At 46.3% G+C, this 23,006-nt stretch overlaps 1 protein-coding gene across 1 annotated transcript in view; it reads right to left on the bottom strand.

The window, feature by feature from the left end:
* Positions 1–376: 376 nt before the first annotated feature.
* Positions 377–23,006, bottom strand: part of MINAR1 (membrane integral NOTCH2 associated receptor 1) — a 35,820-nt gene continuing 13,190 nt past the window's right edge. The window contains exons 2-4 of the mRNA XM_061394560.1: positions 10,409–12,768; positions 8,232–8,486; positions 377–3,241 (exon numbers count right to left, since the gene is read on the bottom strand). Of these exons, the coding sequence (XP_061250544.1) occupies positions 3,044–3,241; positions 8,232–8,486; positions 10,409–12,709 (2,754 nt within the window). The 5' untranslated portion in view covers positions 12,710–12,768 and the 3' untranslated portion in view covers positions 377–3,043. The remainder of the gene's footprint in view (positions 3,242–8,231; positions 8,487–10,408; positions 12,769–23,006) is intronic.

Below are 23,006 nucleotides of genomic sequence, written 5' to 3'. Positions count from 1 at the left end.
AGGCTGTTGCCTACTACAGAAGTCAGGCCTGACCCTAGGTCGCCCACAGGGAGCTCATAGCAGCAGGAGATGAGAGGCAAATTTTAGAGGAATGGGTAGATGCTTCATTCCCATCCAGACTCTGGTCAAGACCCTCTGTTTGCAGAAAGATGGAGGAGCTGGAGTGAGTCTAGAGGTCCAGAGAAAGAAAGTGTAACAAGCTTGGGATCAATGGAGAGAAAGAAGCCAACTATGAACTTCACATTCTCTAGACCCCAAGACTCCAAGCATCCATCAGGCTTCACGCCATGGCAATGGCGTGAAGTGCATAACTTCAAAAGTGCATAACTTGACACCAGACTCAGAGCTACCAAGCTAAGGACAATAACTTCAAAAGTGCATAACATGACACCAGACTCAGAGCTACCAAGCTAAGGACAATCGCTTTCCAGAGGAAACCCCCTTGCCTGGGGGTCATCGTTGTGTGGTCTCCCAGGGGGGTGACCAGGTCTGGATGTTTCCATGATGCAGCAATGAGTGGAGCTGAATTTTAAAGCTATGCTGGACTTAGAGCAAGACTAAATTTCTTTGACTACCTCCCCAGATATGAAAAGTGTAGGAGAAAATTCTTCACTTCTATGCGTTGGGAGGGTGCTTATACTCACGCCCTCCCCAGGGAGCTAGGCACGTGGCCCAAAGAGGGCCCTTTAAGAAGAAACTCACCCAAGGGCAGTGGCCATAGTGGTTTGGTCGATCCGGCGTGATCCTACCTGGCAAATGGAGGAGTCCGAATGGGATTTGACAAATTTTTCTTAGCCTGGGTGACTGCATCTCCACTTCTCTGCAAATCACAGGGCAAGAGGTTGGCAACCTACCTACCTCTGCTGTTCTCATGGCTTAACCTGTGATAAAGGGGAGAGCGTCAGAGCTAGGGTGTTTTCTTGAATGGTATAGATGGGGAGGAGACTTGGGAACCCACAACTCCAGAGGGTATTAATCTAGAATCCCCTTTGGGCTGAAAGAAACAACCTTATTTAATGTGCCCAACCCAAAACAGAGCACCAAAAGACTAAATTCTGACAATAGACAGTAATATATATTAATATATTTTTCATTTTCAATTATAAATCCTCAAGTTTCCATACTAAGGCTTAAATTTCAGTCACCTAGCTGAAAATCTATACATAAACATGAGACTATAAATAGAGAACATGAAGACCTCTAAAAACGAAGGTTTACTACAGATGAGAGCATCCATCCTATACTTATTAACAACACAAAATGTTCTGACTCCCCTTTGGGGGAACAAGAGAATTAGACACAGCAAGCTAAGCAGTATTTGGAAGATTTTAGGATGGATGCTGAATTTCTATTGCTTTAAAATCTGAGATGCTTCCCAAAACTCCCTTTTAGGAATTTTTCTATCATCAGGCTTCCCTGGAGGCTCAGACAGTAAAGAATCTGCCTGCAATGCGGGAGACCTGGGTTCAATCCCTGGGTCAGGAAGATCCCCTGGAGAAGGAATGGCCACCCACTCCAGTATTCTTGCCTGGAGAATTCCATGGACAGAGGAGCCTGGCGGGCTAGAGTCTATGGGATCCCAGAGTTGGATGTAGCTGAGTGATTAACAATTTCACTTTTCTTTCACTGGAGTGACAGGATTCTTACTACCATTTATTTATATTCCACTTTGTTTTCGGAAGAACTAAGGTAGCTAGTTTTTGTCCATTGTTTTTCTTTATCCTATAACAAGACATTAGGATCTGACACTGAAAAGGATTCTTTCTGTCCATTCATGTCAAAGCACCATTCAACAGGTGGAAACTGAGATCAAATTCTCATGAATGACAACGGCTTCCTTATACGGGAGAAATCTTGCTCTCAAGTTAATTAACAGAGAAGACAATAAACCAAAATCAGGTATTTAGATAGACATATAGATAGATAAACGGTTAAATAGATCATTATTTTTTTGCACTGCTGACAAATATTTGAAACTATGGAGTAGATGCTGGAGTAGTTGAGAACACCTCAGAGGCTTTATCATATTATCGACAAGCTTTCAAAATCTTTTTAAAGCCATTGGAAATGGCTGGTATTATTGGTGCACAGCAACCACGGTTTATAGTTGGAAGGTCAAAGTTCTGCCATTGTCTCTACTCTTCAAGGCACAAGGACAAGTGCCAAAATCAACTCATGGTAAAAGGTGGAGTATCCGTACTACCAGGAGATAGAAGATGGAGGAGATGACCCACACACCAAGGCAAGGATGGGAGGTCCTTTGGGATACCTTGACTTTCAGATGTTGAGCATACATCATTAGTGAGCAGCCCTCCCATGGCTTGGGGTGGCCACTGGAAGGTCTCCTAGCCTGAAGACCTTGGCCTATTAAGCAGAGAGGTCACTTCATGCCATGGCTGACTTGGCAGTCCAGTACCTTCCTACCCTGGGCACCAGGAAGAAGGTCCGGAATGTTTCCATGAAGATCTGCAACAAAGAGCATCATGATGACAGAAGGGCAAGTATGAAAAGTCAGTAGCCCTTGATTACAGTCAGCAGAGAAGTAAACAGTAACCCCCTATGGAAACATACCCTGTTACTTCACCTGCAATGGTCTAGGAACATTAAGGAAGAGAGAACCCAGGCTTTTCTTTCTCATATTGCTCTCTCTTAGCTTTCCTTTAAAGAAGTATGTATTAACCATCTCCTCTATAGCATATTCTCCACCATGAAATGGAAAGAATCCAACCAATTAATCTTCCTCTTCCTTTTTTTTTTGTTTTTTTTCCTGGAATTCAGTTTGTATCTACTGGTCATCCATTACATTCTTTTGGTAGGAAAAGATATTGCACTTCTTAAAATTCATCTGTGTCATTAAGTCAAAGCTAATAGGTAGGTAGACATCTTTCTAGAATGAATATTTTCTGAAGACCATCATCAGCATTTGCAGAAAAGCCTCCATGATTCCTGTTTTAACAAATGGTGCCTGACCTGCCACGTGATTTTGGACTACAGAGAAAGATGTCAGAGGTCACGAGCCATTGGCAACATTGCCTCCAGCAGCTCATGATTTCATCGTGCAGATGGGCACAACGATCACCAGAATGACTGTGCACGCAGCCGCAGCAATCAGAGCCGCTATCTTGCAGACCTTGGCTCGTCTGAATTCGGCTTCTTTCCGTTTTAGCAACGAGTCGTAGCCCGGAGTATAAATGTCTTCCATCCAGTACTCTAAGTTGTTTGGATTTAAAGATTCTTGAGTCTAAAAGTGAAGAGAAGATGTTAGAAAGATGGTGAATATTTGTAAACAGGCTCATCACCCTTGAAGCATCTCAGCTGGTGCTTGAAGCACCTTGAAGCTGTCTGCAGTTGGCAGTGGTGTCCAAGCTGCCCAGCAGCTCCTCCTGAGATGGACCACCAAGGACTCAGTGTCCTGCACACCCCAGATTGCACCTTCCCCCTCTTACTACAAAGGTCATGATGGTCTCAACACAGGAAAACCCAGAGGTTTTCTGGGGACAAGCAAAACAGGGCCGAGATAAGCAAGAGTCTACACTTCAAGGGCGCACAGCCAAGAACAGGCTGGCCTCACTGTTGGGGAAGCAGGGAGGGTCACTGACAGATATTCTCCACTTACAGTCCCTAGGAACAGAGCTGTTTGAAGCAAGGCTGTTCTATTACTCTGATTCACTTCCCAGTTCTTCAGAAAAAGCCTCTACTGAAAAATCAAAGGCACGTCCCACAGAAGCAGCTCAAACAAAACATAAAATATTTCCATCTCAAACATCTGTCTGAGCAGGTCAGGCCACTGCTCAAAGGCCAGGTCTACAGACTGGCGGCAGACCACCCCCAGGCCAGGTGCAGCATCCCCAGTGGGAGGCCCCTCCCTGACATTTTGTCTCCTGGCCTCCTGAGATTAACGATTGTCTGTGAGAGAAATATCGTATTTAACCTGTGTTGCCCATGAATCCTGTTCTCCATGGATGGCTATAATCTATTTCCATAAAGAGAAGCAGTGTTCTCATTTTACAGCAAGCATTTAATAATGTGAGTGGCACATAAAAGCGGCAACACATTGCAATTCCAAGTTGAGGTCTCCTAAATTTCTGAAACACAAGCAAAATATCCATTTTGAAGATGTTCTCAGATTGGTCAATATTGATAAAGATGGGTGTGTTACAAATTATGTACACACACACACAGAGGATTACAAAACAAATACTTCCAAAACTTAAAAAAAAAAAAAAACCCTCAGTGGTTCTAGGTTATTGGAATATTGATGATTTTCTCATCCACGTTAGTCATTCTCCAGCTGTCCTTCCAGAGCAGTTCTCTGTTCTTCTCCACCTTTCTGTGGTCCCCCCAGGTCTTGGTCCATATGGACGCATCCCTGGTGGGTCCCCTGGTGGCTCAGATGGTAAAGAATCTGCCTGCAATGCAGGAGATGTGGGTTCGATCCCTAGGCCAGGAAGATCCCCAGAGAAGGAAATGGCTACCCACTCCAGTATTCTTGCCTGGAGAATCCCATGGACACAGGAGCCTGGCAGGCTACAGTCCATGGGGGCCACAACGAGTCCAACATGACTGAGTGACTAACATACACACTGGTGGGTTCAGTTGGTGGAGCACCAGTCCTCAGGCTCTGTCTCTGATGGACTACATTTCTATCTGGCACCTCCTTTCACAGCTGTGGGTCCTGGTGGGTTTCATAAATAGCTCCCATCTCTGGGCCTTCAGATCCAAGGGCAGCATCAGCCTCTCACCGATGCTGGTCCCTGGGTGCTTGCTGGGCTTTAAACCCCACCTACACTGATGCCAACAGCCCCCTCCTCCCATTCCCATCCTTCCATGAGTCCGCCAGCTGCTTCCTGATGGGATGCTGACAGTCCATACGCCGTGGACCCCTCTGGCATCTCTATTGCTCTCCTGCTGCTAATGGCCTTCTAGTACTGGGGCCAGCAGACACCAGCCCAGGAGCTAAATTCAGCCCAACACCTGCCTCTGTACAGCGTACAAGTTAAGAATGGTCCTCACATTTTTTAATCACTGAAAAAAAAAGAAAAGAAAAACAACAGTCAGGGATACGTGAAAATCATAGGAAATTCAAATCGCAGCATCAAAAGAGAATGTTTTATCAAAACACAACCATGTCCAGTCATTTATTTAACACAAATTGTCCATGGCTGCTCAAGACTATTATGGGCAGAGCTGAGCAGTTGAAGCCTAGGGTGCTGCAGTCCATTGGGTCGCAAAGAGTCGGACACGACTGAGAGACTGAACTGAACTGAGCAGTTGTGATGACAGAGATTGTAAGGACTTCTGGGTCTTAAGGTAGTTACTCTCTGGCCCTTTAGAGGAGAGTTTGCCAACCTTTGTTCTAGTCTATTCAGTTGTTTAGTCACTAAGGCATGTCCCATTCTTTTGTGACCCCATGGACTGTAGCCTGCCAGGCTCCTCCATCCATGGGATTTCCCAGGCAAGAATACTGGAGTAGGTTGCCATTTCCTCTTTCACAGGATCTTCCCAACCCAGGGATAGAACCCATGTCTCCTGCACTGGCAGGCAGATTCTTTATCATTGAGCCAACCGGGAAGCCCTTTCCTGAATAGATATGCTTTATGCACTGTGATTCAGTCAGTGACATAAACTATTTGTAATTATTTTTTTCAATAACTGCAAGCTCTCATGACACCCAGTAGCAGAGAGGTGATGCCAAGGTTTCACGGGACTCAGGGAGCATCTTTGATTGACAATTGCACCTGCTGAACACTGGAAATGGAAATGGTATCTTTGACGTATCCTCAAGGTGCCATTGCTGGTGAATTTATATCTCGAAGCCAAGAGACAGCAAGAAGATGGTCCAGATGCTGAGGCTGCCCTAAGACAGTACCTGGATCTCTGCAAAGTGATGGAAACAAGGAGGGTGGTGCCTTTCTTCCTTTACCAAGTTCCCGATACCTATTCTACTTTGCTGCAAACACCCTCGAAAGGCTATGAAACTCCTTGCTGTCTTACATTTTGTGAGATTAGATATATTATCCTCTGCTTTTTTAAGTGATGTCACATGAAGCTCTCTAAAGATCTTCAACTTTTTATAATTTCACCGTTAGTGCTTATAAATATTGCCACTTCAAAATCGCATATATCTGTAAGAGCAATTCTCTCAGACTCAGCCTTCCAGACGTTAAAAAGATGTTTCTCAATCTGTGATTCATTCAGTTAATCTGACCATGTCAAGGTCATCCCATGATACTGGTGAGACACTGATTATTCCTCCAGGTGAGCCATTCATACCTCCAAGTCTTCCCTGATTCGTGGCATCCTAATACTCACAGAGCACAGTGCGGTACCCACAGCAAAGTGTTAGGACCACCTCCAGGAGAAAAGAATCCTATATAGCCTGCTTGCCAGCAGGATGGTGACAGGAGAGGACGTGGCCTGAAGGGTCAAATGATAAGCAGCAGGCATGCGGACATAAGGTGCGGGAGGGGACAGGGGCCACGATATCTCCAGGGTCATCCTGATAGCACCACCTGCCTGACTCTCAGGATTTGGCCGGAGATGCTCCTCCCCATAACTGCTGTCAGTTAGGGACCAACATAAACCAATGTCATTGCGGTCACTTTAGTGACACGAAGCCCCACTATACTCTCATCACCAGAAAAATGAAACGGTGACGAGGCAACATAAGATGAAAGAACAGAAGTATTACTGCTGGAGAGTCCGACAGGAATTCAGACTTGTCGGACCTGCAGCAAGTTCTTGAGTTTCTCGGGCCTTGATTTCCTCATTTACCTGCTTGAGATGAACATCATCACTCCTGCCTGCAGGCCACTGAGAGACTGTGGTAAAAAAGCACCACACAGGGGCTTCCCTGGTGTCTCAGTGGCAAAGAATCCACCTGCTAATGCAGGAGAAGTGGGTTCAATCCCTGGTTCGGGAAGATCCCATATGTGCAGAGCAACTGAGCCTGTGTGCCACAACTATTGAGCCTGTGCTCTAAAGCCCACGCATCTCAACTACTGAAACCCGCAAACCCTATACTTCAGGTTCCACAACAAGAAAAGCCACCATGACGAGAAGCCTGTACACCACAGCTAGAGAGTAACCCCCGCTCACCACAACTGAAGAAAAGCCTGTGCAGCAAGGACCCAGCACAGCCAAAAATACATTTATAAATAATTATATATATTATAAATAATTAAAAAAAAAAACACCATACGGAGTTGATTGATTTCAGCATCCTTTCATCAGCCTAAATACCTTTTCAGTCCCTGATTAATGCCAGGTACTTGAAATACATTCTTCTCATGTCTCACACCACCACCACAAATTAGAGGTTATCATGGAGAGTTAACAGGTGAGGGGACCACAGCTCAAACAGGTGAATGTTCCAGGCTGCACAGCAAAGTGGATGAGAACCTCCACTGTGGGAAAACACATTCCTTTTCTCACCACCGTACTGCCCCTCCTGCAGACTCTTGGCTTCAGAGCAAGGCAATGTCAAGGGATACCTTGCCATACCAGCCTCCACCAGCATCTCCCCAGCTGCCCTTTAAGTGGTGGGGACATTCAGGGACCTGGACATACGTGACTGGCAGCAATAAGACAATGAACCTCGCTGCCCACAGATCTAACCAGCAGGTGAAGGCAAGGTGCTTCCTTGCTCCCAAGATGATGCAGACACACAGATAGACGCAGCGTGGATGGAACCACCAAGATGCAAGCGTGACCGAAACCCAGCCCTGCCTGTGGTGGAACAGCAAACACACCCTCTAGCCACAACTGCATTCACAGAGTTTCCAGGGGTGGCGCTTACCTGGGGCTGCTCCATACGGAAACATAATCCATAGCTTGGCTCCCACAAACATGCTTATCCCACGGGCTACATGTGGAAGGAGAAATCAGGCTTGTGTTCCATTAACCAGTTGGGATCAGGTCTTAGGAGCAAGCATGAGAATCTGCACTTGGTACGGAGTCTTAAATGCAACGTTAGCAAATTGATGCCCAAGGTCAATCCACCAATGAAGCATTCCTGTTGCTAAATGTTTACAAGCCAATAAGCAACATAGCAATCCCCTGGTTACACATCTCTGCCTTATGATGTATTCATGTTCAGTGTTCCATGGTGGGGACCAAGGGGGCTGAAGGGGAGGGAGTGAGTGGCTAGGGCATCCTTCATCCATTTCTGCATCCACCGGGGTGTGGCCAGGCTTCCCCTACCTCACCCCACCCTGGGCAGAGAGGCTCACCTGCAGGTCCAGGGCTGTCAGCTTGCCCTTGTCACCCGAATTGCGTGCATACTCCTCGATGGTCCAGGAAGGCTGGCCCCGCTTCACCTCTGCCAGCTCCGTGAGCCGCATGTCCGTGTACAGAGGGTTGCTCTTCATGTGGGCCTTGAGAGAGGCGGGGTAGGGGTGAGGGCTGAACACCTGCTCCACCAGGAAGCCGTCCTTGGGCTGCTTGGGCAGGCGGTGCTGAGGGGGGATGTCGTACTGCCTGTCTGCCTGCAGAGGGGCACAGAGAAGTCCGGGAGGCCACACAGATGTGGTCAGATGTCACACTGGGCAGACCCCAGCTTTTCATCACTAGGTGCTGCTCAGGTAGCAACATGCAGTTATTCATGAGCAAATAGGATTGCCTGTACCGGGGGACATTTACTAGGAAAAGCTTACGACATTAATACTACTCATACGACCCAACATTTCTGTGCCAGAGAGAGACGATTTTATCTAATCTTCATGCCATGACTACTACTATTAACACACATTATTCTGGTAAGCAAAAGGAGACCAGAAAGACTCAGTAATTTACCCCAGGGAGCACAGCTGCTAATGGCAGGGAGCCGGAATTTAAATTTAGCATCTGGCTTCAGAAAAGCCTTGCTTAACCACTGCACAGTGCCGCCCCCTCTTTCTTCCCTTCCTTCTTTATTTCTGCCACACTATGTGGTATGACAAAATCTTAGCTCCCCAACCAGGGATCAAACCCATGCCACTTGCATTGGAAGCGCAATCTTAACCAGTGGACCACCAGGGAAGTCCCTGCCCCCTCTTTCTATTACCAATTTCTACCTGGTCCTGAGGAGTAAAAGATACGGGTATTTTCCCCAAGGAACTGGCCGAAACCATGGATGACACACTGCTTCTTTGGATGGAGGAAGCCAAGTCGGAAAGGACATGGTGAGAGCCTCCACTGGTTTTCAGGAACATCTGCTCAGCCTCCAAGACAGGGAACGGTCTGGATCACAGTGTGGAGGCAGGAACCTGCCTGACACCGCTGGCATCACTGATGCTCTCAGTCCCTAGTTATGAACCCGGGGCTCTGCTCTCCATGAACCCTGTTATAACCCAGGCCTTCTGATACCTTCTAACTTCAGGCCCTCAGATCTCCACACACATGTCACTTCCTCCAGGAAGCACTCCCTGACCCACCAAGACCAGGTCAGTGCCCACCTATGAGACCCCTTCAGACTGTGTACGGAGCTCACAGCCAGCACTGTCCCACTGAACTATAATGGCCTGTCTGTCTGTCTGACTGTCTCCTCCACTGGACTGTGAGTTCCTCAAGGGCAGAGGACTATCCTGATCACTAAGTCACACCACTAAGGAGAAGGCGCTCCAAGCTTTATAAAAGGGATGGATACAAACACTATGCGGTTTCCCAGGTGGTGCCAGTGGCAAAGAACCTGCCTGCCAGTGCAGGAGATGTAAGAAATATGGGTTCAATCCCTGGGTTGGGAAGATTCCCTGGAGAAGGGAATAGGTACCCAGTCCAATATTCTTGCCTGGAGAATCCCATGACAGAGGAGCCTGGTGGGCTACAGTCCAGAGGGTTGCAAAGAGTTGGACACAACTGAGTACATAATGCAAGCAAGCTTTTCTGACCTGGAAAGTTACCCACTGCCCACACTTGCCCCCACTGCTCCTACCAAGGAGCTGCTTGTGTTCTAATCTGGCAGTTCATATGTATACCTAAGATAGTTTAAAAATAAAAGCTGGTATCTACTCTGCACAAAGATGACTAAAGGAGGGAAATCAGAGACCAGCAAGAAGCCCCTGGGAAGCTTTCAGAGGCTTTTGAATTAAGAGGCCTTAATTCTGGGGGCTAGCCAACCATCTCATCCTCTGCCACCCCGTTATCTTTTTGTCTTCAATCTTTTCCAGTGTCGGGGCTTCCCTGGTGGCATAGAGGTAAAGAATCTACCTGCAATGCTGGAGACCCAGGTTCGATCCCTGGGCGGGGAAGATTCCCTGGAGAAAGGAATGGCAACCCACTCCAGTATTCTTGTCTGGAGAATCCTATAGACAGAAGAGCCTGGCAGGCTACAGTCCATGGAGCCAAATAGAATCAGACATGACTGAGCAACTAAACACTGACAAAAACAACAAAGCTGGCACCCAGTTACGTGACCTTAAGTGGGCATTACCTCTTTAGACTTCCGATGCCAGTCTTTACTGTCTCCAGGACCTCGCTCTTTGATCTCCTCCTCACTGATGCCCATGCGGTTGGAGTAAGTGATGGTGCGCCAGTCCCTGGGTGAGTTGGAGATGCTGGCAATCTTGGATTCTGTGGCACTGTTCTCCTCTGTCAGGGACCTGGAAGACGGCCTGGTGAAGAGGCTTTTTTTTAAGGCCTGGACACGAAGGCTTTCGCTGTTGCTCCCACTGGCATCTGAGCAGCACCAGTCAGCCGTATTCTCCAGCTTGGGCCCATGGGCACCCTTGTGGGCACGGAACATCCGGGGCGAGGTGCTCTCATCAGATGGAGCCTCACTGGTCAGAGAATTGAGGTCTATCTGCACGCTTACCTTCTCGGGCTGCTGCATCTTCTGGTCTAGTTTATTGAGCTTGCCCAGGACCTGGGAGATCTCCTCACGCACACCCGATAGTGACTCGAGCTTCCGTTCAATCTCCCCGATCCTGAGCACCAGCTTGCACACGCTGGTCTTCAGCTCCTCTTCTGAGTGGTGGCTGTTTTCTGGCCGGCTGCCCTTCTCCCCTTGGCTGCTGGGGAGCCCATTGGCGATTCTGGTGAGGTGGTGCTCTGGCGAACTGTCACAGTCCGACTTGTGAAGCTGAGATAGGGACCCCGTGCTGTTGTAGCAGGATGACTGCATGACCCCCGTTGAGCCACTGATGCTCATGTCGTCAAGAAACCGGAAGATGTCGCTGATGTCGTCACTGACCACCTCCGAATCATCATCGGAATGCTTCACTGCATGCCGGTCACTGTACTTGCCCTGCCCGGGAGTGCACAGGTCCTTGCCTTTTTTGGGCTCCAGAACGTGCAGGTCAGTCTGGGTGCCCACACTGCTGGTGTCTGAGCTCAGCTGCCCACTGGTGCAGCTGATGCTCTTGTCTTTAAACTTTTTGACTGGTTCATGCTTCTCCAGGTCCACAGGGGATGGAATCTCTTTAGATTTGAGCCCATTGGGCTTTGCTGAGTAGCCGACTGGGAGGATGGGCTGTTGATCCTGTGGTGTCAGGTAAGCAGGGCATCTGTCCGGGGTTGGGAAGTTGGGTGTCTGACTATTGGAATTTGGATAACGGAGCTTCTCCTCGGAGGGGTTTCTGTTGAAAAAGGAACGTTCAAAGTCAGGAACTTCTTCGGTGTTGAGGCTCCAGCTTTTGGCCGGCCAGGGGGTCTGCTTGCCTGTTTTGCCAGGACAGCGCCGGGCCTCCTGGGGCCCCATCACTGGAGTGGGTCCAAAATATGTGGAGGCTTGAAGGTCATCTAAGCTCTCATGCTTTGCCCGCCTCTTGTCAGGAACCGGGGAGTACTCGGGGTTCAGGTACTGGCTGCTGTAGGGCATCTCAAAGCTGTGATGGGGGAAGGGCGTCTTGTGGGACTCCTTGCGGCCCTGGGATTTCCTGTGCTCACCCTCAGCCTTGTTGGCTGGGCTGGCCAACCCAGGGGACACAGCCATCAGATTGTGAAAGTCCTCTTTGAAGATGTTCCTTTTCTGGACACAGGACTGGACCACGAAGGGCTCGTCGTTGGAGATGAAGGTCTGCTTGATGCCCTGGGGGAGAGGAAGGGAGTCCTGATCAGACATGGACTCGCTCTCGAGGTTCATGGGGAAGTAGGTTCTCTGCATCTCGCAGGGCTGAGGGCTGGCCACGGAGTATGGGGCCAGAGCCTGCAGCCTGTCCAGGGAAGCTGCCCGGTTTTTCACATCTTTGCTGACCCCCAGCAGGAAGTTGGGTTCAGAGGCAGGAATGAACTGCGGACAGTCCTTGCAGTCCACCTTTCTGCACTTGGATGACTGGCGGGTGGGGTAGCCCCGGCTGAAAGGCCGGTCACTCAGCTCACAGTTGAGGGGCTCACACTCGGCTGCACTGCAGATCTCCGTGTCTGAGCGGCACGAGTCAAAAGAGGCATCTTTCTTGCGCATCTTCTGCCGGCCTCCAGGCAGCTTCTCCTTGGCGGCACCCCCATTCATCTGGATCAGGTTGAATATGGTCACGATGTCCGCGGCCACCATGATTTTCTTGGACTGCTGGTTGTTTACAGCGCATTTCATCTTGTCTTTGAATAACGTGGCTGGGAAGTTGGGGTCAAGACAGGCCGTATAGAAGAGCACGCTTCGCAGTTTGGCGAGCTGGGACAGATCAAAGCGGGCGCACAGGGATTTGCAGAGGTCCTGGTAGGAGACAGTATTTTGCTTGCTGTCTAATTCCTCCAAGATCTTCACCAAGAAGAGGGACGTTTCCTGGTTGGTCTCCATGGCTTAGAATTTTACAGGCTAGCTGGCGACACTGGAAACTTCAAGTCAGTTCTGTGGGACTGATAATATGGAAAAATAGTAGGGAGGGGAAAAGAGGATTAGAAACATCAGTGGAGTTTTAAGTCAAGCTGGTCCTGAACCACATAAAGAAATGCAAGGAAAGACTTTTTAATACTTAGAAATGTTGTAAATGCTTTAAAAATATTTATAAAATACCATGTCATAATTCCCTTCCAAGGAACATTGGACATGGAAACTGGGAAATCTAGATTTTCATCTTAACCTACTGATTAGCACTTAGATGCTGGGCAAAGGCTTTCAACTTTCTGGGGAACTACCTAAATAAATTATGAATGACTAAAGGAATCTACCTAAAGAAATTAAGAATGACTTTGATTTTGCATAAAAATGTTCACTGTGTATATGTGCAACTGATTCACTTTGCTGTACACCTGAAACACAACATTGCAAATCAACTATGCCCTCCTAGAATATTCTTTGAAATAGTTACAATCATAAAAAGATGCTCATTATAATGGTAACAATAGTGAAAAATAAAACATCTTAAATATCCGAATATTAGGGTAATGCATAAATAAAGCAGGTTACGATATACAGTGATTTTTTACAAACATTAAAATTACATTAATGTAGGACTTCCCTGGTGGTATAGTGGATAAGAATCCTCCTATCAATGCAGGGGATACAGGTTAGATCCCTGGTACGGGAAGATTCCACATGCTGTGGAGCAACTAAGCCCTCACACCACAACTAGTGAGCCCCCATGCCCTAGAGACTGTGCTCAGCAACAAGAGGCGTTACTGCATGAGAAGCCGGTGCACCACAATGCAGAATAGACCCTGCTCACTGCAACTAGAGAAAGCCTGTGCACAGCAACAATGACCCAGGGCAGCCCCAAAGTAAATAAATTACATTCATGTATATCCTTACAATGGAATACTGCTGCTGCTACTGCTGCTAAGTCGCTTCAGTCGTGTCCAACTCTGTGCGACCCCATAGACATCAGCCCACCAGGCTCCCCTGTCCCTGGGATTCTCCAGGCAAGAACACTGGAGTGGGTTGCCATGTCCTTCTCCAATGCATGAAAGTGACAAGTGAATGTGAACTCATCAATAAAAAGGTACAAATTACTAATATATGTAGTAAATGACATGAATGAATCTGAAATGTATGGTGCTTGAATGAAAGAAGCCAGACTCGAAAGGCTACCTAGCATATGGTGATTTTGTCGCTAAGTCATGTTCAACTCTTGTGATTCCATGGACTGTAGCCTGCCAGGCTCCTCTGTCCATGGGATTTCCCAGGCAAGGATACTGGAGTGGGTTGCCATTTCCTCCTCCAGGGGATCTTCCTGACTCCGGGATTGAACCCGAACCTCCTTCACTACAGGCAGATTCTTTACCAACTGAGCCACCAGGGAAGCCCCTCTTATTATACGGTTCCATTTTTATTATATTCTGAAAAACAGATCCGTGGTTGCCAGACACTGGATGTGAAGCTAGGTGTAGGCGAAATGGCAAGGTGTAGACAAAACTCCATCCTGGATGATGGAGCTCTTTCACATCTCGATTGGAGTGGTGGTTACATGTCTCTCTGCATTTGTCAAAACTCACAGAACTGTGTGCTAAAACGTGTGAATTTTACTTATGTAAATTATATCTTAATTATAAAATTACACATTGGAGACTTTTGATGACAAAAGAAAACTGAGGAATGACATTCTGAGTGAAAATGTAAAAATGAATCTGTATCTATAGTAAGATCTTAATTATATAAAATTATATCTTCTTGGAAATGAAACTGAAAGAAAATAATATACACTAAAATGTTAATGGCTGTTACCTTTGGATTGCAAATATAGATTTTCATTCTGAATTAGTCATCTTTGTTTCTCAATATTTTATTATGCAAATTTTCAAACATACAGGGAAGTTGAAAGAATTTTACAGTGAACACTCATATAACCACCATCTGGATTCCACCATTAACATTTTACTATATTTGCTTTATCACATATCTATCCATCTACCCTTCATGAAGCCATCTTATTTTTTTAAATGCACTTCAAAACAAATTGCAAACATTTGTGCACCTCCTCCTAAAGATTTCACTGTGCCTATAATTAACCTAAGTCCAATAATTGTTTACAGTTTCTCTTTTATTAATAAGATTTACATACAATGACGTGTACAAAATTTGTGTGTATTTGCTGAAGTTGTAACACATGTGTGTGCCCGTGTTAAAAGCAAAACCTCTATAAGATCTAGAATGTTCCCATTGCCCCCAAAGTCCCTCATATCCCTTCCCATTCAATGACAGTTCTTATTTTTTATAGGTAACATTAATATTTTCTTCATTATTTTCCTTCTTTTCCAAAATTCCTACCATGACCACACATTATCTTTTGCCATCACCAAATCAACACAGGAGACGTTAAGAGACGCGGGTTCGATCCCTGGGTCAGGAAGATTCCCTATACGAGGGCATGGCAACCCACCCCAGTATTCTTGCCTGGAAAATCCCATGGACAGAGGAGCCTGGAGAGCTACAGTCCATAGGGTTGCAAAGAGTCAGACATGGCTGAAGCGATTTAGGACACACACATACAAACAATAATTAATCTTATTTTGAAGTGGAAAGAAAAATCTCCATTAATGAATTCGGATGGAAAAATGAAAAACATCAAGCCAAAAGCTTAACAAAGCATTACAAGAGAAAGTGAACTTCTCATGGATAAATTTGGACCCAATTTCTGAGATTTATAAGGAAATATCAAATTACACATGGGAACCTTGCCAGTCACTACTTAGCAAAGGCATTTTGACGACTGACTTATAGATTGTCAAGTTGACTTGGCCCGTACACAGCCACAGAGCTTCCCAAGTGGCGCTAGTGATAAAGAATCCACCTGCCAGTGCAGGAGAGGCAAGAGACATGGATTCAATCCCTGGGTCAGGAAGATTCCCTGGAGAAGGAAACGGCAACCCACTCCAGTATTCCTGCCTGGGAAATCCCACGGACAGAGGAGCCTGATGGGTTACAGTCCACGGGGTCACAAAGAGTGGGACACAACTGAGAGCACACACACAGAGCCTGTTTTCTAGGGGAACAGTGTTTTTTATAGGGGTTAACTTTCAGCTGCTCTGGACCACGGGTTCTCTCTCCATCCTGAAGGCAGTGCTCCCAATGAGAATCTATACCCTCTCTCCATGAACGTCTGCAGGGACATGCAGAGATGAGTGGCCTGGATTTTCTTGTATGGAAAAGGCAGCTGAGCCCTGAGAGGCTCTGCTCCTGCCCAGAACAAGTCACAGGGAAACCCCCATCTTCCCACACAGCTCTCCTTGCCTGCCCCATCTGCCCACTTCGTCTGATGAGAGTGCTGTGTGTCAGGATGTTCTGGTTTGTTCCAGGTGGGGACAACCTGCCAAGCTCAATCTTCAAGAAAACAAGCACAGAAACCTGAGCAGAGGACAAATGAATATAAATACTGAGGGAAGAGCAATTACAACTCAGGCACATCAGATTTTATATACAGGGGACACAAAGCACTTTCAGAAATTCTAGAATTATTTCAAAGATTTCTAGAATTCTTGTAACAGTCTTAGGAGGCTTCTTTCACTATCAGTTTCTGACAGACCAGCAAACAAGTTCAGAGCCCTGCAAGTAGCAAGTGGGAGCAAGGATCCTCAGAGCTGGACTTGCAGTCCAACCCCATGGACCTCCCCCAAACCCAAGACCCCACTTTCCTGCGAGACTGTCTCAACTTTCTATTCTACTTTCTGTGGTGAAAATTTTACTAATCCCAGGTCAAATAAGAACTTGGAAAATCAAGCCCCAGCATCTCCTGAAGTGAATAAAGGCAACACAAGTGGGATCTGTCTAAACCTGAGTTGTTTTCTATTAAGACTGAAATTTAGGGGATTATGAACGGCTGGCAGGGTAGGCAGGTGCCCCTGTGCCAATGGACACATGCCTGCTGTGTGCTTAAGACGATTAATCACCACAGAGAAACCCATGTAGATTTTCTACAATGTGCCAATGAATGCCAGAGAGGAATAAGGAGCAAAAGAGAGGCCAATGGACAAACAATTTCTAGGCTCTGTGACAGTGCAATAGGATCTGGCTTGCAGCACACAGTCCCTGGCAGCTACCTCCTCAGGTCACAAAACAGCTCTGCGGTGTGGAAAGAGTGCTCCCATTTAGCAGATGAGGAAACTGAAGAGAGGGGAGGGAATGTGAGCTGCCTGGGGCCCAAATGGACCACAGCCTGGGCTGAGGATACTATGGGCAGAGTAGCAGGCTCTGTCTTGTGCCAGGAGGAGGGAAAGCATCACTGCCAAGGGACAGAAGTGAATTGGTGGTGGTGGGGTGCTGAGCAGGACAGGTACTGCAGCCAGACCACCTACTATGTGCCGGGGCTTCACACAGAATGTCCACAGCAGCCTGGAGAGTGCAGCACCACCACTCGGACACCTGTGCGGGAGGATGACGGAAATGAGGCCAGAGAGAGAAGGAAATGCCAGGTCTGAAGCCAAATTTGCTGAATGCTGGATCTTGGATGCTTCTCTTAGCGATGACAGAGCAAGGAGGAAATATCAGCCTGAGATCTCTGGGGGCTAAGCGAATCTGCCGTGGAAGGTGCACAGGTGCATATGTGTGTGCACACACAGACATACATACAGTTACACATAGAGACACACACAGACAGACTCATACACTCACACACACACTCATACATGTTCACACACAGAGATACACAGACACATTCATACACTCACACACATTCATATAGACACTCTCATATATGTTCACACACAGAGGCATATGCTAATAGATACACATTCACACAGACACACCAATATACTCACACACATTCACACAGAGACACACACTCAAGACACTCAACACACATTCATACAGATACACTCATACAATCATACATGTTCACACATAGAGACACACTCATACACTCACATTCACATAGATACATATACTCACAGACACACTCACATACTCACACATGTTCATACCCAGAGACACACACAGAGACACACTCATACATTCACACACATTCATACATACAAGTCATCTGAGCAATAGTATGTACACTGAGCAAGGGACCACCGTGAGCCCCAGGCCAAGCCCCTCCCCCTTACAGACTGGAAAATAGGGCTGAGCACCATCATTTTTCTGGAGAAGGCAATGGCACCCCACTCTAGTACTCTTGCCTGGAAAATCCCATGGGCAGAGGAGCCTGGTAGGCTGCAGTCCATTGGGTCGCTAAGAGTCAGGAACGACTGAGCGACTTCACTTTCACTTTTCACTTTCATGCATTGGAGAAGGAAATGGCAATCCACTCCAGTGTTCTTGCCTGGAGAATCCCAGGGACGGGGGAGCCTGGTGGGCTGCCGTCTCTGGGGTCGCACAGAGTCGGACACGACTGAAGCGACTTAGCAAGCAACCATCATTTTTCAAAACTACATGGAGAGCTAGTGGCATAATCAGCCCCAGGTCACAGGGCTCCTGACACCTTGCCATTTTCACAAGTGTCTGTATAGAAACTGTCAGGCCTCAGAGAAGCAGAAATCAGAGGCTGGGGACCTCGGGAGAGTGAGATGAGTCCCAGCCACTGGGAAAGGCGTTTTCCCAAGGAGGCACCATTGGCAATGGCCTTGAAGACTGGAGAGGGGAGGGTGTGTGATGGTCTGGAGGAAGGAGACAGTGGGAAGATTCCAAGGCAGAGGGCAGAGGCATGAAGGGGTGACATGGTAGAGTCTGTCTATGTGGTCAGGATAAGCAGGGGAGCACCCAGAGAAGGCAGGGTGCTCAATCTGGGCTAGGTGTCTGGACTCGATTCTGCAGGCAGTGGAAGCTGGGAGCAGCGACAGTGCCAGAAGGGCCGGACCTGCAGCTCAGATGAGCATGTGCTCACGGGATACACAGACTGGGGCCCACATTCTCTTGTCTGCAACTCCTCCTTTATACACACAGCCAGGAGAAGAACTCCAGGCTTTTCCATCTCCAGACACATGGCTATTTCCACTGAACATCTACAGCTTCGGGAAGGTCTGGAATCAGATTCTGGACTTTTCCCCACTCCCTCATGATGCCATGTGTGATTCTCATATTGTGCTCCAGCTTGACTAATGCAGCTGTCCAGTCTGCCAGGCTCAAATGAATGTCCACCTTTTCATAACCTTATGCATTTGTAACTGCTCAAAGTGTTGACATCAGATGTTGATCAAAATGGAGAAGAAGAAAAGGACATGATTTAGGACTATAACTTGCAGAACAGCCGCATGAATCTTCGGACAGAAGACAAGCTCTCTGAATTTCATCTCCACCAACTCCCTTAAAGCTTTCATCTTCCCTTTTGCCAACCACTCCAAAAGTCTGATGAGGACTAATGATACAAACCTTGAGCTGGATGAGCGAAACTTGGTTATAAGGTGTTCTTATTAATGTTTTCCCAGATGCAATGATATATTGATCTTTCTAACACTGAAATAATGTGCCAAGATGCAGTGTGGGCACAGTCATCACTTTACGCTCATGAAAAGCACGACAAAGAGAATTTCTCTGCAGCATCTGGGTATTGGCCTGGCTTGTTGTTTTGGATTTTGGTGTTTTTTTTTTCCCCAGGATGACGGATGCTACTGTGATTCAGTGTACCTCTGGATTCAATGAAACTATTAAAAGAAGGCATTCATCTAGGAATCTAAAATTTATGGATGGGAATTTCTACCTCCCTTGTGTCACCTGCAATAAATTTCTAACTGAAAGAAGGCCCCTTTCTCCCTTCACGGCAGTTTTCCTCCACAAAACTGCTAAAGAGGGCAAGTAAAAATTACAAATAAGATGACAGAAATGTTTCCAAATACATCATACAGAATAAATGTAAACATGCTAAATTTACTGGTTTTGTTGTTGTTGTTCAGTTGCTAAGTCACTAGGTTGCTTTGTGACCCTAGGGACTGCAAAATGCCAATATTCCCTGTCCTTCACCATCTCCCAGAATTTGCTCAAACTCATTTTCATTAAGTCAGTAATGCCACCTAACCATCTCACCCTCTGTTTTCCCCTTCTCCTCCTGCCCTCAATCTTTCCCAGTGAAACGTGGTCCTTTTCCTGACAAAAAAGTGGTCCACTGGATAAGAGGATGGCAAACCACTTCAGTATTCTTGCCTTGAGAACCCTGTGAACAATATGAACTGTATGAAAATTTACTGGTTAAAAGACTGTGACTCTCAAAGTGGATTTTTAAAAATTAAAAAAAAAAACACCTGCAGTCAAATGCTACCTATAACAGGCATATCTAAATGCTGTCACAGGAAGGATGCAAGTATGCCAATGGGATAAGAAAATATCAGTCAAAACCAAATCAGAATATAGTTGGTAGCTTTTACGGGCAGATTGGCATAATAGTTAAAGGTCATAGGCTCTGGAGCTCAGTTGCTCAAGTTCAAATTAAAGCTCTTCCACTTACTAGCTGTGTGACTTGAACAAATTCTCTTTGTCTCAGTTTCCTCAGCTATAAAAGGGGAATGATAATAGTATCTACCTCTTGTTATATGTATTCAGTTCAGTTCAGTTCAGTTGCTCAGTCGTGTCCGACTCTTTGTGACCCCATGAATCACAGCACGCCAGGCCTCCCTGTCCATCACCAATTCCCGGAGTCCACTCAGACTCACGTCCATCGAGTCAGTGATGCCATCCAGCCATCTCATCCTCTGTCGTCCCCTTTTCCTCCTGCCCCCAATCCCTCCCAGCATCAGAGTCTTTTCCAATGAGTCAACTCTTCGCATGAGGTGGCCAAAGTACTGGAGTTTCAGCTTTAGCATCATTCCTTCCAAAGAAATCCCAGGGCTGATCTCCTTCAGAATGGACTGGTTGGATCTCCTTGCAGTTCAAGGGACTCTCAAGAGTCTTCTCCAACACCACAGTTCAAAATCATCAGTTCTTCGGCGCTCAGCTTTCTTCACAGTCCAATTCTCACATCCATACATGATCACTGGAAAAACCATAGCCTTGACTAGACGGACCTTTGTTGGCAAAGTAATGTCTCTGCTTTTGAATATGCTGTCTAGGTTGGTCATAACTTTCCTTCCAAGGAGTAAGCGTCTTTTAATTTCATGGCTGCAGTCACCATCTGCAGTGATTTTGGAGCCCAAAAAAATAAAGTCTGACACTGTTTCCCCATCTGTTTCCCATGAAGTGATGGGACCAGATGCCATGATCTTCGTTTTCTGAATGTTGAGCTTTCAGCCAACTTTTTCACTCTCCTCTTTCACTTTCATCAAGAGGTTATATGTATTAGTGTCTGGTGAACATTAAGCAATTTGGCAATAGTGGTAAGGTTCAAGTTAAACAAGGGATTCCCTAGTGGCTCAGACAGTAAAGAATCTGCTTGCAACGCAGGAGACCTGGGTTTAATTCCTGGTCCAGGAAGATCCCATGGAGAAAGGAATGGCAACCCACTCCAGTATTCTTGCCTGGAGAATCCCATGGACAGAGGATCCTGGTAGGCTACAGTCAATGGGGTCCCTAAAGAGAAGGACATGACAGAGCAACTAACATTTTATATAAAAAGGAAGGTACACAAACGTATATGGAAATGATTCATACCATGTTTAGCAGAGGGTTTCCTTTGGAGAGAAAGAAGGGGAAGGAAAAATGCAGTTTAAGGTCTAAAATTAAATCTCAATGTTAAGAGCTGTCCTGACATCTGGTGACAACTGGAGGGCCTGTAAGGATCTAGTCACAAGTTCCTCTCCCCACTCTGCTCCCAGATAGGATCTCTCCTCGTCAAGGGGATCTGGCAGTTTCTACTTTTCCCCAAGCAGCAAGTGTTGGTACCCTGCAAGCCCAGGGATATTCAAATAAGCCAATCACAGCCTCCCATGGAAACCAGGGGTCCCCTCAGCCCTTTGTTACTGTGAAGCCTGCCCTCAACAGACCATGCGAATTCACTCTGTTCCTGAGTCAATCCCTGTGTGACCCTGAATGATGTGTTGCATCCTCCCCCTAGACTATGAACTATGTGGTTAATGAGCTGCTGTTGGTAGAGAACAGACTTATGGACACAGGTTGGGTAAGGAAGGAGAAGGTGGGATGAATGGAGAGAGTAGCATGGAAATATATACACTGCCATATGTAAAGGGCTTCCCTGGTGGCTCAGATGGTAGAGAATCTGCCTACAATGCAGGAGACCCAGGTTTGATCCCTGGATCAGGAAGATCCCCTGGAGAAGGGAATGACTACCCACTCCAGTATTCTTGCCTAGAGAATCCCATGGACAGAGGAGCCTGGTGGGCACAGTCCATGGGGTCACAAAGGATTGGACACAACTGAGTAACTAAGCACAGAGGGGTGGGAAGGGGTGGGAGGTAGGAGGGAGGTTCAAGAGGGAGGGGACATATGTGTACCTATGGGTGACTCAGAAACCAACACAATATTGTAAAGCAATTATCCTTCAATTAAAAATAAGTAAATTTAAAGAAAAAAATTAAGCTGCTGTCAGAACTTTCATGGGATCATGAAAGCACAGGATTAAGACTCTGTGCTTCTAATGCAAAAGGCATGGATTCAATCCCTCCTAGGGGAACTAAGATCCCACATGTGTGAAGTGTGGCCAAAAATAAATACAAAAAATAAAAAAATAAGCTGCTGTCAATCTTCTCTGTCCAGAGTCAGATGTCAGGTGACCATATCCATAACCCTAGAGAAGGAATCTGCCTTCTCCAGTGGGGTGAATAGCTGGCAATTAAACAAAAGGATGAACAAGTAGATCTTGAACTACCACATATTCTTTAAAAAAAAACTAGCACACAAGCAAAGATGACAAAATGTTAATGCCTATTTAATCTCAGTGGTACATGGATGTCTCTTGGGTTACTGTCTGTACGTTTCTGCATTTTTAAAAACAGGTACTAATTTAAAAAGAAAGTCAATTTTAAAAACTGGAAAAATAAGTTCCCACTTAGACCTCCTGTCAAAATGGAGCAGAAAATTTCATAAATAAGGCTGTAAAAGGTAACTACTAATTAACCGGTTTTTGTTACTATGTTTTGCTGTTTTTGAATTTTTACAGTGAGAAGTCTGTGTCTTAGAAGGAACACTGAATAGTTACTTGCTTTATTTTAATTAATTAAGAATTCTGGATCTATTTGGATGGACAAATTCTAAAGTTTCCTATAAAGCTCCTATAACCATAATTTGACAGATAAATCAATGAAGCCAAATAAAAAGACAAGAAAGAAACAAAGGGAAGTTG

Source organism: Bos javanicus, chromosome 21 (genome assembly GCF_032452875.1).
Source record: "Bos javanicus breed banteng chromosome 21, ARS-OSU_banteng_1.0, whole genome shotgun sequence".
Taxonomy (NCBI): Eukaryota; Metazoa; Chordata; class Mammalia; order Artiodactyla; family Bovidae; genus Bos; species Bos javanicus.
Note: the sequence above shows the minus strand (reverse complement) of the source record. Positions and strands in the feature narration are given on the sequence as shown.